The sequence below is a fragment of the Nicotiana sylvestris genome, chromosome 2, assembly GCF_000393655.2.
Source record: "Nicotiana sylvestris chromosome 2, ASM39365v2, whole genome shotgun sequence".
Classification (NCBI taxonomy): Eukaryota; Viridiplantae; Streptophyta; class Magnoliopsida; order Solanales; family Solanaceae; genus Nicotiana; species Nicotiana sylvestris.
The window spans coordinates 211,322,460-211,339,134 of record NC_091058.1 but is presented as its reverse complement, the minus strand read 5'-3'; the positions used below and the strand labels follow the sequence as shown (position 1 = coordinate 211,339,134).

The following is a 16,675-nucleotide window of genomic DNA, read 5'->3' as shown; positions in this document are numbered from 1 at the left end:
CCAACCAGCTAGATAAGTCAATTAACAACTAGCCAATTCCAATAAAATTTATAAAACAAATAAATAAAAGAAATTATCTGAATCTTATACATTTCTCAAGGACCGATAGTACAAATCATGAGCTTCTAAAGTTAGAATTTACAAAGCTGATATGAGATAAATACATAATCTGTTCGAAAAATAGATGTGAGCAACTAATTTTTTACAATATTTAAATTTATTCCCACTTTTCTCGCTCACTATCCAAAAATAGATGTGAGCAACTAATTTTTTACAATATTTAAATTTATTCCCACTTTTCTCGCTCACTATCCACTTCCCCGTTTTCTCCACTCACTACCCACTTCCCCACTTTCCCCGCTCATGTTACCCACTCTCCTCAAAAATATTACCTACACATTATCACAATATCAAAAACCCACGCCCAAAAAAAAACTCTAAGGAAGGGCCGTTTCTGAAAATGGCAATACACAATGACGCCTAAAAAATACTCTGCAAAAAAGTGAGGATCCGCCGTTTTCTTTCATATGAGAAGAGACTAAAATCAAAAAATCATTCCCAGCAGCCTTCTTCTTCACGAAAAGGCAGCAACCAAATGTAAAAACAGACCCCACCTTCAACGTTGGATCGTGCTTTTCAGCTGCAGAAGACCAAAAATCGGATCTCCCTTCTTCACTTCTTCAACTCTCATCGTGTAGCAGCAACCCTAGAGACCTAGGAACTTCAGCCGCTTCCATGAAAGGGTGAAGCTTCTTCATCTTCCTTGAGCTGCCTGAAAACGCTAGACGCCGCTGCTCCTTCTTCTTCTGCCTGAAACTCGCCGGAGAAACGAGCTCCAGCAAGCTCGTCGGATTAACGAGCTCCAGCCGCGACAAACAGAACCAAACAACCCCGCACCAGATCTCCATAGCCAACACTCTGCACCTCTCTAAAATTGGCAGCCACACACACGTTCAGTCCAAAATCGAGTGAATGTTAGCTTCGAGCTTGAGTGTCGAGTTTCTCGGTATCGTTTCGAGCTTCCGTCTAGCGTCGGTGGTTCATGCTTCAGCTGTCCCGTTTGCTGTAACAGTTTTTGCATCCAAACATAAAACTGTAAAGTTGGGAAATTCTCGTTAATATGCAACACTCTATTTGGAGGTCCGTTTCTTTCCTCCTCTTCGATTATCTGTGTGATGGTTTACTAAGAGAAGATGCTATTTTGTTCATAAATGGGTTAAAATTTCTGATCGTTGTATTAATAAATCTGAAATGTTGTTTGGATATAGCTGAGATGATATTTGGGAATATTTTCTTGGGTTGCTTTCATTCTCATTTAAAATGCCAAATTTAATTTGATCTAATTAATTGGGCAACTGAAGGCATGAGATATATGGAACTGAGTATATTTAATTGGTTTGGAAGAAAACCTCAATTGTCATTCTGCTGAGATTTCGTTTTTTTTTTTAATATCAATTTGAGATGCTACTGTTTGCTAAACTTTGTGCTTTTCCTCAAAGTAAGTCATCCATGATGTCAAGTTTGTTAGATATGCTTTTAAATTTGTCATATAATCCTTCATGGAAATTTCAAAAGAAAAACTTGATTCACGCCTTGGCATTCCTTCACTCACAATAAAATGTTCCATAATTCTTGAACCTTCACGTTTGATCTCAAACTTAGAAATAAATAATTCATGAACATCGTGGCTTGCTTTAGGCACGATTAATAAATCAACCATTGTGACTATGGGTACGGTTCCCGTGACATAGTTACGATGCCTAATTCCCAAATTCGGGGTATATTTATGTGACCCGGCCATAACAACTAATATTTTAAAATAATTTAAACATGTTATAGATCGTGGTACGGTTCTCGTGACACGATTCACAACCTGTATCAAACAAACAGGTGTACGACAATCGTAACTTGTTCCAGATTAATTCCATAAAAATAATTAAAAGCGGTTAAAAGGAATAAAATGCACAGTAGGTTTAAAACGGGTAATAAATCAGATAATTAGGCCAATTTTAATAGTTTAAGCGACCGTGCTAGTACCACGAAATCCGGGGATGCCTAACACCTTCCCCGGGTTAACAGAATTACTTATTTAGAATTTTTGGTTTGCAGATTTCAAAAGCAAAGTCAAAATTTCCTCGATTTGGGATTAAAAATAGACCGGTGACTTGGGACACCAATAAAAATATTCCAAGTGGCGACTCTAAGATTAAAATAATAATCTTATTTCGAATAATGTCACTTTAATTGGAAAAACTCTCTTATATACTTTCGGGTGTGTAAAAAAGGAGGTGTGACAGTACATAAACAAATTTTTATACTCTAAGGCTACCATGAACAAGAGGCCGCTACAACCGGAGCACAAGTACGTTTTCAATTCCAGCATATATACACTTGGTGTTTCGAGAAATGCTATCTGGCCTAATCATAATATGGAGTAATCATGTTGGAGTTTTGATGTTGAATACTTATACAGACGATGGATTCACTTTAACATAACAGAGAAGAAAGGGTAGATCGATGGTGGTGCAATTTGAGATGTAATGCAGAAAATTCAAATTCTCCAGCCTTTGTAGTTTGTGTGAAAAAGTAAAGTTGATTTTTTGAAAGAGTAAAAATTATAATTAGAAGAAGTTTCTAGAAAGTTATGGAGTAATATCTTTGATATTTGTTGTACTTAAGAAATATCTGGATATTCTAAAGTCTTGGATATTTAAGGAGGATATTAGTAGAAGATGATATAATTGTCTAGATTATTTTTGTATCTAGAATCATTCCAAGACAAGTATAAATAGGAGTAGACTTAGGCATTTGTAATGAAGCCAAATTCAAGAAAGTCTTCTTCAATAACAAAGTTCTCCTTTCAAAAATCTCTCTTCTCTTTTCAAGCTTTCTCTTTTTTAGTTGAATCCTCCAATCTTTGTTAACGATCTTTGGCTAGCAGAAGGTCTCTGAAAAATACTCTTCTTCTGCTATTCTTTACCGTTTGTATCTACCGCAGTGTGTTGAGCAACAAGTTGATGCACATGGATGGGATGAAAAGAAAAAGAAGTACAGGTGGATGAATTTGCAACAAGTGCAGCTGTAGTTTCTGTTGCAGCTAGCTCTACATTTGTAGATAACTTACCTGCTACTCTTGCTCCGTTAGCTGTGAGACAACAGACAACAAGTTCAGACTTTCAATGTCGACAGCGCCTTGATTGGTGATACTAAACGTTGATACCACTCTACCATAGAATCTCCAACTTTGGCTGCAAAAGCTAACTCATGATGTGAAAAGTTGTTTTTAAACTGCCCAGGAATCTCTCTCCAACTTGGGTCTAAGCCCCATCCTGTCATGACCACGTTTTCTTGTTGGGCGTCACATCATAAACTCGTTCAATTCGATTATTTAAAGTCTTATGCAATTGCATTCCTTTTTCCTTTTTCATTTTTCATGTTCAAAGATGAGCCAACGCCTTTGTAAGTGATTGTACATACTCTACAATGATAATGCTAAAACAATGGTTTAAAATAAAAGCAAGCAAGAGTACCAGATTATGCAGCTAAATTATCTACAAATGTAGAACTAGCGAGCATTTTATGCTAATTAGTCCTGAGCAAAATTGGAAAAGAATTAACTATAGGATGATATAACTTTTCAGGAAGTTGACATTCTTAATGCTACCGGATTTTAAGGAAACTCATATTTGGAGGTGCAGTTTTTTACAGTAAGTTTGGTCTATTTCTTGTGGCTTATACAGTATTTTGTTCCTACTAAATGTGGATAAATCGCTCAACAAACGCGTAAAACTGATGGTTATGTGAGCTTCAATCCTCTTCCATATGTCTTTGCAACTACACAAGGCTCGGGCAAATAAATGCAGGAGAAAGATTAACATAGAACTAATACCTGCACTCTACCTAAGCAAAAGGCATAGAGCAATTCCAGTTACTATATCGCATTGATATTGCACCTTCATCGATTGTCGAAACAAAATCAGGGGTGTTGAACAGAGCCTTGTCACCAAAGGGATCGAATTATCTCTAGCTTTGCAGCAGTAGAAATTAAATGGGTGGAAATCACGGATTCACTGCTCATCTTTTTTCCAATTCTTAAGGGATAGGACCACACGAAAGCTAACAAAAATGAATACAACTTTTTTTACTTCTAGAGTAAAGAAAATTATAGCAACAAAAGGGAGGAATAAACATTTTGTTTAGAATGTGGGATGCTTTGTGCACCGGGCTACTCTTTATTTTATCCATCGTATCATCAACCATTGAAAATGTCATTTGGAATTTTTGCATTTTAATTTTGTAAGACTTAGTACTATTTCTACTTTGATTTTTTGCTTTCTTAGTTTGTTACTTTCTACAACGTTAGTTCCTGGAATGGGGTCAGATATTTTTGCCAGTTCGTGTCTGTTATTTGTGGCTTGAATTATTTCTTTGTATTTTTAGGAAACTCATAATCCCTATAGGTTTAGAAAAACTCATTGTCCTAATAGATTTGGGAAAGGAAAACATACAGTCCTTGTTAAATTGGGAAACATTTCTCTTATATGTTTGAGACCTTTTGGGATCTATATATAGGGGTTATAGTTGGGGATCCTAGAGATAGTACGGTGCTTTTCTTCTCATTCATAGTGGAAAACTCTCTCTGCTTTTGCCCCGAGGATTAGGCTTAGCCGAACCTCATTAAATCCTTGTGTTGATTTTTCTTCTCTATTTGTTTTGTGTGTGATTGTGTGCTAGTTAACCCACGATATTCCGTAACAATTGGTATCAAAGCAAGGTTCAGGTTTCTACATATAATCTAGGGTTAAGATGTCTTCATCATCTTCAACAAAGTACGAAGTAGAGAAATTTGACAGGGGTTCTAGTTTCAGTCTATGGAAGATTAGGATGAAATCGTTCTTGGTGTTACAAGGGTTATGAAAGACAATTGATGAGGATTTTCCTGAAGAGATGAAAGAAACAGAGAAGGCAACCTAAAGGAGAGGGCTTTGAGTGCGATCTTCATGAGCGTTACAGATGGCGTTCTTTGGGAAATTGCTGAAGAAACTTCTGCAGCAACGACATGGAAGAAGCTGGAAGATCTGTATTCTAAGAAAATCGCTAACAAACCGCCTCTACCTGAAAAGAGGTTATTCAATTTCCGTATGAATGAAGGTACACTTGTTAAAACTCACATTGATGAGTTTAATTCAATTATAATAGACCTGAAGAATGTGGATATCAAAACTGAAAGTGAGGATCATGCCTTGATTGTGTTATGTTCTTTACCACCGTCTTATGATACTTTTGCCGATACGCTACTATATGGGAAATACAACATTTCACTAGAAGATGTTAGTAATGCACTAAAAACTAAAAAGTTAAAGCAGAATTGAGGTCGAGGGTCTTGTGATTAGAGGAAGAACATAACAAAAGGACTTTAACAGAAAAAAGTCAACCGCCAGATCAAAGTCTAGAGCAAGGAAGCAACACTGTTATGAGTGCGGGGAACAAGGTCACTACAAGAGAGATTGTTTTAAGCTGAAGGAGAATAGAGGGAAGCAGAAAATAGATAATTCCGCAAATATTGTTGACACTGGCAATAATTCTGATGATAGTGACTATGTAGGGGAAGTCTGTGCTGCGAGTTCTAGTCATGGACAGAATTCTTGGGTTCTTGATTCTGGTGCTACTTTACACGTGTGTCCACACAAGAATTGGTTTGTAATTTACAAGCAAATGAGTGGGATTGTCTATATGGGAGAAGATAATCCACTACCAGTAGAGGGGGTTGGTAACATCAAATTGAGAATGTTTGACAGAATTATCAGAAATATTGAGTGTTGGCATGTTCCTCGGATAAAGAGAAATTTGATTTCTGTTTCGACATTGGATGATTAAGGGTATAAATTTCACTTTGAGAATGGAATATTTAAAATGTGTAAAGTCTCCATGGTACTTATGAATGGTAAACTACATTCTAAATTGTATCATCTTCAGGCCAGTGTAGTTGAAGGGGAAGCTGCTATAGCTTCTGGGAAAAGTGATCTGAATCAGTCTCAGTTATGGCACTTGCAACTTGACCATATGAGTGATAATAGATTGTCTTTGTTGAGTAAGCAGAATTTGTTGAATGGGTACAAAAATCAAGTTTTGAATTTTTGTGAGCATTGTGTGTTTGGTAAACAGACAAGGGTAAAGTTCAGCAAGAAAGCCGAGCACAAGACCAGAGACAAGTTAGATTATATACACTCTGACTTGTGGGGTCCAAACAGAGTTTCCTCCAAGAATGGTGGCAGGTATTTTATGACTTTGATTGATGATTAATCAAGGATGGTGTGAGTGTATTTTATGACTTTGATTGATGATTAATCAAGGATGGTGTGAGTGTATTTTATGAAAACAAAAGATGAGGCATTTTTGACATTTGTTAAATGGAAGACGATGGTTGAGAGGCAGACAGGAAGAAAAGTTAAGTGTTCTTCGAATTGACAATGGGTCGGAATTTTGCAATTCTGAGTTCGATAAATTTTGCAGAAGAGAGGACATAGTGAGACACCGCACTTGTGTTGGAACACCACAATAAAATGGTGTTGCAGAACGTATTAATAGAACACTTTGTTATACGACATGAAGCATGCTTTCACACTCATGTGTTAGCAAAGATTTTTGGGCTGACGCAATCAAAACAACCTGTTATTTGGTCAACAGAACTCCATCCACAGCTATTGAGTTCAAAACTCCTTTTGAGGTATGGTCCGGTTCACCTGCTGATTATTCAAATTTAAGGATATTTAGTTGTCCTGCTTATGCTCATGTGAGGAATAGAAAACTTGAGCCAAGAGCAAAGAAGTGCATATTTCTAGGGTATACAACTGGAGTGAAAGGTTATAGGTTGTAGTGCACAGATTTAAAGACTCCAGGGCTAATTATCAGTAGGGATATAATTCTCAATGAATCCGCCGCACTGGACAGTCAGAGGGAGAAGGCAATAGCAGAAACTGATCGTGGTGTCAGTGACCGCATAGAGCTTGAAATTGAATCTCCACTAGCTCAACCCAGTAGTTCTAAAGTAGAGGAAGTGGAGGATGTGCAAAATATTGATCAAAATGATAATGTTGATGCATCTGCGCAACAACAACCATATAACATTGCAACAGGCAGAGAGAAGAGAGTGATTAACCAACCGCAAAGGTTTGCAAACGTAGTTGATGGGAATCTTCTTGGATATTCGAACCCAGTGGGATTTTCTTTGGTAGTTGCAGAGAACCTTGATGCATTTGAGTGCTATAGCTATTCAGAAGCTATTCAGAGTACAGGACCAAATCGATAGATTAGTGCTATTGCTAAAGAGATTGAGTCTCTTAACAAGTTTAGGCGTGGCCTAGACTTGGTTGATGTGTGTAGCAATGGATAGAGCCCTTGTGAGTGCTGAGGGCAAGGTAGAGAGACGTTGTTCCTATTGATAAAGAGAATTCACGCCAAGGGGAAAATTTGTTATTTGTGGCTTGAATTATTTCCTTGTATTTTTAGGAAACCTATAATCCCTATAGGTTTAGGAAAATTCATTGTCCTAATGGATTTGGTAAAGGAAAACATATAGTCCTTATCAAATTGGGAAACCTTTGTCTTATGTGGTTGGTGTTAGGGTTAAGTATTATAATTTAGTGATGACAATGTTCTTATGTCTACGGGGCAAACAATATGGAACAATAGTCGACAATGAGAATGGGCAAACAAGAGAAGCTGAGTTTTTTAATCTTCATCCAAGACAACATGCGTTGTCCATATGGGCAATCTAGAAATGCTAATTGTTTTATTTTCAACAGGGAAGCATGCTTTGCCCATAAATATTATCCTATGTTATAGTGGAGACAAAAATGAAAAACACTTAGTGCTTTCAGAGCAACACATTATCTTGTCTTCCATCATGGAAACAGTTTGCCCTTGAATCCAGCTGTGACAAGGAAGGTCACAAATTGAATTTGGGCTTTTCAAAGAGCAAGATTCGAAGAGGCACCCTTGGGTCAAGTCCCTTAATCAATGATCATGTGCCTCTAATTCTACTGAAGACTCAACGACTCTTGTCTCCATCTGAAGAATCAACGGCTCCTTTCTCTGTCCTATAAGAAGGCTAATCCTTCAAGAAGAACACACGCAACTACACACATTGTATTTTAAGTCTTTCTGCTGCTTAGTTCAAACACTGTAACTCTTGTTTGTCAGTGTCCAAAAAGATAGGGAGATCTAGAACACAAAAGAGAATTGTGTCAATTATTCTCAACTCAAGTGTTGCTATTATTCGTTGGTGGTGAACGCATTAAAACCATCCATACTGTAACTTTATTTAAAGATCTAAAGGGAACCCTTGTGACCCAAGGGAAACTGGATGTAAGTATCACAACGGTACCGAACCAATATAAATTATTATGTGTCATTTTCTCTTATTTACTAACTACCTTCTTTGTGCTCCAAGGTCAGTCAACTAATAATCGTATTAGTCGACTAATTTCAATAAGCAACAATTCAACCCCCTTCTTGTACTTTCAGTTGGGACCTTTTGGAATCTATATATAGGGTTGTAGTTGGGGATCCTAAAGATGGTATTGTGTTTTTCTTCTCATTCATAGTGGAAAACTCTCTCTGCTTTTGCCCGAGGATTAGACTTACCGAACCTCGTTAAATCCTTGTGTCAATTTTTCTACTCTATTTACTTTGTGTGTAATTGTGTGCTAGTTAACCCACGATATTCCGCAGTGTCAACGTTACGTTGTTATCAATCTGTGATTCTTTTTCTTTATGTTTTTTCCTACTGTTTTTTTGTATTCATACTGATAATTTTCAGCATTCTCACGCCGACTATTTCTTTTCCTCTTTAATATGAGGCCAATGCTATTTCTTGCTAAGCGTTACACCTGAATGTGATCTCGTATATTTCGCTTCTCCGACATCTCACTGAGTTTCCCCCTCATCTTTTTGCAAAAAGCCGCTCCACGGTGGTAAGGTGAGATGAGTCTAGTTCTGATACATTCGATCACGAACTCTAAATATTGCACTTCCAACTATGAATAGTTCACGTTAAATTTTACAACCAGAGTTTGTTACTCTCTCTCTCTCTCCAATTTTATGTGAGACTCTTTTTTATTTTTTAATCAATCCCAAAATTAATGTCGTCTTCTCTTATCTAAAAATAATCTATCTTTAATATTTCTACTTTATCTCTAATGAATTGATTTGTAGCCACATAAATATTTATAGTTTATTTTAGACCATAAATTTCAAAAATTTCTTTTTATAACTCGGTGACAAGTCAAGCACCGACATATAATAGAGTGAATATATCAACAGTGCTCACTTGTAACAAAGTTAAAGAAACTAAGAGACTTCCAAATTTGGCGTCCAACCAATTTCTACCTAACATCAATGACCTCATCTTCACCCTAATTTTCAACTTGTTATCTCAAGTAGTAGTTGGTTTGTTGAAAAGGGGAGAATTCATACATACACAAAAACGAACAGAAAGAAGCAACCATTCGATACTCTCTGTTGCCTCATTCTAAAGCCATTTCTCAGATTTTTCATCTTCAATATCAAGTAAAAAGGTTAGTCAACCATGATCTTATTCTCTATTAGCTAAACAAATCTTTATGTATGGCTATATCTGCAAAAATGTTTTCTGCTATATATTCTTATTTCTTCAGTTTCTTTGTATCCTGATAATGTTTTATGCACATTTTATACATCAGATGTTGAGAATTTGAAAAGAAGGGAAGGAGAAATTACTTTGGGACTGACCAGTGAATTACAATCATGGAAAGAGAGAAAAGAGAAAGTCTATTCAACTACTGTGGAGGAATCCTTAAAGCTGCTTTCTACAAAATAATGGAACTATGTTCTACTACTCAAGTATGACTTTAAACTGTGAAATTTCATGATTATAGATCTTGAAGGAACTGTCTGTTCTTAATTGTGTAAGGAATTTTTAGTGTTCTTACTTATTGGTAGTAATACATCTGTTAGGGTTCGTCAGCTACTCATCGGTCGGAGACATCACAACCATCCAGGGGTGTAGTTTCACTTGGAGATCCTACCGATCATCCTGTCGAGACGCAGGTTAGATTTAATAATGTATACTCCCTCCGTTTCATATTATATGAGTTAGTTTGACTCGGCACGGAGTTTAAGAAAAAAGAAAGAACTTTTGAAACTTTGGTGTTAAAAGCTTGAGGGGTAAAAAGTTTGTGGGGTTATGATATTTGTGCGGCTATAAAAGCTTCTCATTGGGGTAAATGGGTAAAATGAAAGAGTTTAAAGTTGAATTATTTCCAAATTTAGAAATGTGTCATTTATTTTGAACGGAGGGAGTAGTATATTTCAATACTAGTAACATTTTATACAAAAACACCTTATGTGTGGCTATATCTGCAAAAGTGTTTCCTTATTTCTCCTAATAATGTTTTATGTACATTTTATGCATCAGATCCTGAGTACTACAACCATGGAAAGAGGAAAAGAAATTAAAGAAGAAAGAGAGAAAGGGGAATTAGCAAATAACTTTGAGGTATGTCATTCAATATATATTCATACGTATTAAAACTAATGTTGACTACAATTATGTTATTCAAATGTTATGATCTTCTTACATTATTAGTGAATTTTAATTATTCACGTGCAAGTAGTTGAATGAATTTATATAATTAAATTAATGGATTGATTAAAAAAAAAATGAAACTTATTCTGCGCATATGTGGGCAAGTAAGAAACAAATAATGTTTGGTCTTTTGGCAGGAGTCATTTTCTGCTCTTCGCAAGGATATTGTCAATGTTCTGGATTTCATAGAGAGCTTCAAGAATGAAGAAAATCAAATAGCTCTTGACGAGGATATAATTGAAATACTGGAATTGGAGCTGGCATTTGTTTGTACATATGTCCAGCTTTCTTATTCCGATTTGGAAGAGTTTGAAGATGTAATGACTCGCAAAGAACAAAGGATTAGAGATCTACTTCGATCAATATTTAATCATGTTGGCCGCAACATGCTGTTTAAATATGACATGCATCATGGTCTTCCTTGCTTCATGGATAATATGGATGATTGTATCCGGTCACGTTATCGTTCTGAATCAACTGCCACCATGACTGAGGAGCAGTTAGACTTGCTCCTCTTGAATCTCCACCATCTATCCAAGTATCATGCTAAACAGGTTTTTCCATCAGTGAGTGAATATGAGATTCTTCAGAATGTATGTGGCAACATAAAAGATTTCCATGGGTTGAAAGTGAATGGTTCTTTTGAGCATGAGATTATTGAATATGTCTCACCTCAGTTTAAACTTATGGCTGAGAGAGTAGGACTTTTCCTTTGGGATAGTTGGATTCATGGAGATTCTCGACTCTTCGAGCTAGCACATCTACTCTTGAATGTTGTTCCAATTGAGCTGGAGGTTATGCACATATGTTTTACAAATTTGAAAGCTTCAACATCAGCAGAAGTTGGAAACTTTATTAAACAGCTCCTAGAAACCTTTCCGGACATTCTTAGAGAATATCTGATTCATCTACAAGAGCACATGGTAAATGTTATTACCGCTAGCTCTTCAGGGGCTCGAGACATTCATGTCATGATAGAGTTCCTATTAATCATTCTCACTGATGTGCCTAAGGACTTTATTCGTAATGGCAAGTTGTTTGAATTCCTAGCACGTGTTGGAGCACTTACCAGGGGCGTATCAGCTATTGCTTGCAACTTAGAAGAGAAATCAAGGAATGGAGAGAGTACCAATGAAACAAACGGTGCAACTCTAGGCTTGCTCGAAAATATTAAATTCTTGAAGAGAGAACTCAAAGATGTTTACTTGAAAGCCCCGGACTCACCTCAACTCTGCTTTCCCATGAGTGATGGACCCCTGTTCATGCATCTTCTACTGAGACACTTAAATGATATTCTCAATTCTAATGTTTATTCAGTTGCTTTGATAAAGGAAGAAATCAGGCTGGTGAAAGAAGATCTTGAATTCATAAGATCTTTCTTCGAAAATGTTGAGCAAGAATTGTATAAAGATCTCTGGGCACGTACTTTAGATGTGGCATATGAAGCAAAAGATGTCATTGATTCAATTATTTTAAGAGATAATGGTCTCTTACATCTTATTTTCTCACTTCCCTTTGCCATTAAAAAAACCAATCTTATCAAAGAAGAGGTCTCAAATTTTCTTGAGAAGATTTCCAAGAACAGGGGTGTCATTGTTGTGAACACTCCCAATAAGCCAGTTGAGCGCAAGTCATCAATAGTTGGTAAAATAATTGTAGGTTTTAAAGAGGAGACATACTTGATAATTAGGAAGCTCAGCAATGGACCAAAAACGCTAGATATCATTTCGATCACTGGTATGCCGGGTTCGGGTAAAACTACTTTGGCGTACAAAGTGTATAATGATAAGTCAGTTTCCAGTCATTTTGACATCCGTGCATGGTGTACAGTCGATCAAAAATATGACGAGAAGGATTTGCTGGAAAAACTATTTAAACAAGTTACTGGCTCAGCTTCAAAATTCAGTGAGAATATTAATGTTGCTGATGAGCTATGGAAAAATCTGTTTGGAAAGAAGTACCTTATAGTCTTAGATGATTTGTGGGATACTGCAGCATGGGATAAGTTGAGAAGACATTTTCCTAGAGTTGAGAAAGGAAGTAGAATTATTTTGACGACTCGGGATAAGAAAGTGGCTTTGTATGCACAACACCACAGTGATCCGCTTGATCTTCGATTGCTAAGATTAGCAGAAAGTATGGAGTTATTAGAGAAAAGGGTCTTTGGAAAAGAAAGCTTCCCTGATGAACTACTGGATGTTGGAAAAGAAATAGTCCAAAACTGTAAAGGGCTTCCTTTGGTGGTTGATCTGATTGCTGGAGTCATTGCTCGGAAGGAAAAGAAAAGGAGTGTGTGGCTTGATGTTCTGAATAATTTGCATTCCTTTATTTTCAAGAAGGAAGTGGAAGTGATGAAGGTTATAGGATTAAGTTACGAACATTTACCAGATCACCTAAAGCCATGCTTACTTTACTTTGCAAGTTATCAGAAGGGCATAGCACTTAACGTCCTTGTTTTGAAAAATCTTTGGTGTGGCGAAGGACTTGTGCAACAGACAGAGATGAAGAGTTTGGAAGAAGTGATGGAGGTTTATTTGGATAATTTAATTTCTAGCAGCTTGTTAATTTCTTTCAATGAAATAGGTAACGATCGGACTTGCCAAATTCATGATCTTGTGCATGACTTTTGTTTGATAAAAGCAAGAGAGGAAAAGTTGTTTGACTTGATAAGTTCAAGTGCTCCATCATCATCATCTTCTGATTTAATGTCACGTCAAATAACCATTGAATATGATAAGGAGCACTTTGGGCACAACAATTTTGTCCTGTTCGATTCAAAAAAGAAAAGGCACTCTGCTAAACACCTCTATTCTTTGAGGATAACTGGACACGAGCTGGACAACCGTCTTTATGATACATGTCACCTAAGACATTTGAGGCTTCTTGGAGTGTTGTACCTGGAAGGCTCTTTTATCAAGGTGAATGATTCTTTGCTGAATGAGATATGTACGTTGGTTCACTTGAGGTTCTTACAGATTAAGACAGAAGTTAAATCTCTACCTTCGTCTTTTTCAAATCTCTGGAATCTAGAAACTCTGCTGGTGGAAAACGACGGACCGCCCTTGGTACTTCTACCGACAATTTTGGATCTTGTAAAGTTGCGAGTGCTGGACATAGATGACTGTTCTATCTTTGATTTGGATACCAATGAACCTATACTGGTAGCAGAGGACTCAAAGTTAGAGAACTTGAGAATATTGGGACTCAAGCTTTCTTATTCGAAAGACATAGAGGATATTTTCAAAAGGTTTCCCAATCTTCAAGAGCTTGATTTTTTTCTCAAGGAATCATGGGATTGTTCAGCAGAGCAATATTGGTTCCCGAAATTGGACTTCCTAAATGAACTAGCATCCCTCCATGTAGAATTTGAAAGTTCAAATTCAAATGATTGTGCACCCTCTATAGAGACAAATCGACCGTGGGATTTTCGCTTCCCTTTGAGTTTGAAAATATTGGGTTTGTGTAAGTTTCCTTTGACATCTGATTCACTATCAACAATAGCAAAACTGCCCAAGCTTGAAGAGTTGTACCTTGAAGACACAATCATTGAGGGGGAAAAATGGAACATGGGGGAGGAAGACACCTTCCAGAAACTCAAATGTTTGACATTGCAGCGAGTGAGTCTTGCTAAGTGGGAGGTTAGAGAGGAATCCTTTCTTGCGGTTGAGAAATTACGACTGTGGGAATGTCCTAAGCTTGTGGAGATTCCACCTAGTTTCGGGAATATTTGTTCATTAAAAATTATCGAACTGTGGAGGAGCCCTCAACTTGAAGCATCTACTTTGAAGATTAAGCAAGATGTTGAAGAAATGATGGGAGATATTCAGGTCCTTGTTTTTAACTGATAAAGTCTTGAGCACTTTTACCCTGTGAAATTATGTGAGTATATACGAACTTATTACCTCCTTCATTTCATAATATATGGCAGAGTTTGACCAGTGTAATCTTCTTTTGCAGAATGCATGTAAGGAATTCATCCAATTTTAGAGGCTAATGATAAATCCTCCGACATCTAATGCATTCTCCCTGCTCTTTCTGTCCTCCTTTTCTTCATTTTGTGGGTAAATACTCCAAAGTTTGGTTCTTTTCGAATTGTTGTTCTTGTATACTCTCTTTTCTTCTTCTACATGTCTTGAATTGTTTGCATATCGTATGTTACTCCTCAACTCCAGAAATGGTGGGATAATATTCACTCGGATATTGATTATAAGGGGATGAGAATAGTGCTTTTGGAGGTGTATTTGGAGGATAGCAAAAAGGTGGGCAACAGGTCAATTTCTGGCTATTCAAATATATGTATCTAAGAATTTTTTTCATGTTTTTATATGTCTTTCAAGAAATACCATCACAATCAGCTCATCGACGCACATAGTTTTAATTGTGATGCAGGCTGGTGGAATTCACTCGCACCAAGAATCAGGCCATCGACGCATTTGGAGTTGAGACTGCTGTATCTTTGATCAAGATGTTTCAATTGGTGCTGCTGTACAATATTTGGCCTCATGTGCAACAGTAAGTGTTATTAAAAATCCTCCAGTGCCTATTAATACATCAATACAGGATATCCTATCCCAAACTTCAGACAAATTGGTGCAAGAAAAATGTACTAATCCTAATGTGAGTGGGAAATTAAAATGCAGTATTTCAGTCAAATTTGAGTACTAGCGCTACTGGTGGCTGTGATAATATAAGGGAAGCTGAAAATTTTAATCGAAAGTGTACAAGAGCCGCTAAGCTATCACCTCCTTCACTGATACATTGTGCTTTCAATACCTTGTGCAGACTGAACATGGCTATCACTGATGAGCACGCTGTTTCTGTTCTTCTGTCAAGAATCTCCAAGGCCTCTATTGTTGATTTTGATGCCAAAGTTGATGACACAATCTATTGAAAAGTATTACAAGGTCATCCTTTATGCCATCCTTTATCATATTTCCTGTTCCTTTCTTTTTTCTGTTCAAAGATAATCCAAGATTTTAAGACAGCGAATGTAAAATAGCACCACAACACCAGAGAATATTTGCATAGGTGAATCCTCAACCTCAAGCAAGTCAAGATGGACTATATGAATCCTCACTAACAATTCAATATAATACCAGAGAATCATATAACCAACCACCATATTTAGGATTGTGGCATAGGTGATTGATTGATTGGCATTTGCTGCACTCTGCTTCAATAAACTGGATTTGATGCCACATTGCAAGTATACTTAGTCATGTTTCAAAATGTTGATTAAATATGTAAAAACATGCCTAAGAATTCTAAAATGTAATGGATCCCATGCTGCCTTCAAATTTATAGTTTAAAGCAATATTATCAATAGACATCAAAGAATAGTCACACCTGTAGTCTTGACAAGAGCCAATAAGTAGATGACAGCACCATTTCATCATTGGAACTGACGACTAAAAAAGAAAAAGAACTGACAACTACCAATTAATTATGTTTAACCATACATGACATAATCAATTACTTATCAGCTAAGAAGTACATGACAGCACCATTTCATCACTGGAAAGAGAGAAAAAACTGCTACATAATGATACAAAAGTCTGCTAGTTGACATACACAGTTGAACCTGCCCCTTCCCACCAAAAAACTAAATAGTAACAGCACAACAGGAAGAGTTTAAACTCTTTACTCGTAAATAAATGCCGAGAAGTCGCTCAACATAACTTATGGCTAATGCTGTATTTTGTCCCGGGCCCGGGCCTTAGTGGGCCTAACGGGCCGGGCCTCGCGGTCCCGGGCTTCGTGGTCCCGGGCTCTGGCGGTCCCGGTCTTCGTGGGCCTAATGGGTGGAACCGGCCCGTGACTGGGCCCTGTGCTTAACGGGCCGGGCTCGTGGGCTTCGCGGGCCTAGCGGGCTTTTTTTTTTTTTTAAAGACAATTTCTTGTAGTATCATGGCTATATTAAAAATATATATGTAGTATATATGTATATCTAATTATTAAAGTGCTTGACGAAAAAGAAAATAACAAAACAATAGTAAAACACTAAATTGTCATGCATAAATATCACTTCTTGAAGTATATTATATTGTA

At 36.9% G+C, this 16,675-nt stretch overlaps 1 protein-coding gene across 6 annotated transcripts; it reads left to right on the top strand.

The window, feature by feature from the left end:
- Positions 1-397: 397 nt before the first annotated feature.
- LOC104219633 (putative disease resistance RPP13-like protein 3) lies at positions 398-15,825 on the top strand. 6 transcript variants are annotated; one of them, XM_070168471.1, is made up of 11 exons: positions 398-1,140; positions 2,999-3,054; positions 3,642-3,707; positions 9,723-9,882; positions 9,997-10,089; positions 10,457-10,537; positions 10,765-14,454; positions 14,585-14,688; positions 14,800-14,886; positions 15,017-15,139; positions 15,410-15,825. In XM_070168471.1, exons 4-8 carry the CDS (start codon positions 9,787-9,789, stop codon positions 14,612-14,614), a joined length of 3,990 nt encoding a protein of 1,329 aa, XP_070024572.1. In that variant the 5' UTR covers positions 398-1,140; positions 2,999-3,054; positions 3,642-3,707; positions 9,723-9,786; the 3' UTR covers positions 14,615-14,688; positions 14,800-14,886; positions 15,017-15,139; positions 15,410-15,825. The 6 variants fall into 6 exon arrangements, with proteins under 6 accessions (XP_070024572.1, XP_070024571.1, XP_070024570.1 ...); XM_070168470.1 differs by lacking the exon at positions 2,999-3,054; XM_070168469.1 differs by lacking the exons at positions 2,999-3,054; positions 3,642-3,707.
- Positions 15,826-16,675: the final 850 nt, after the last annotated feature.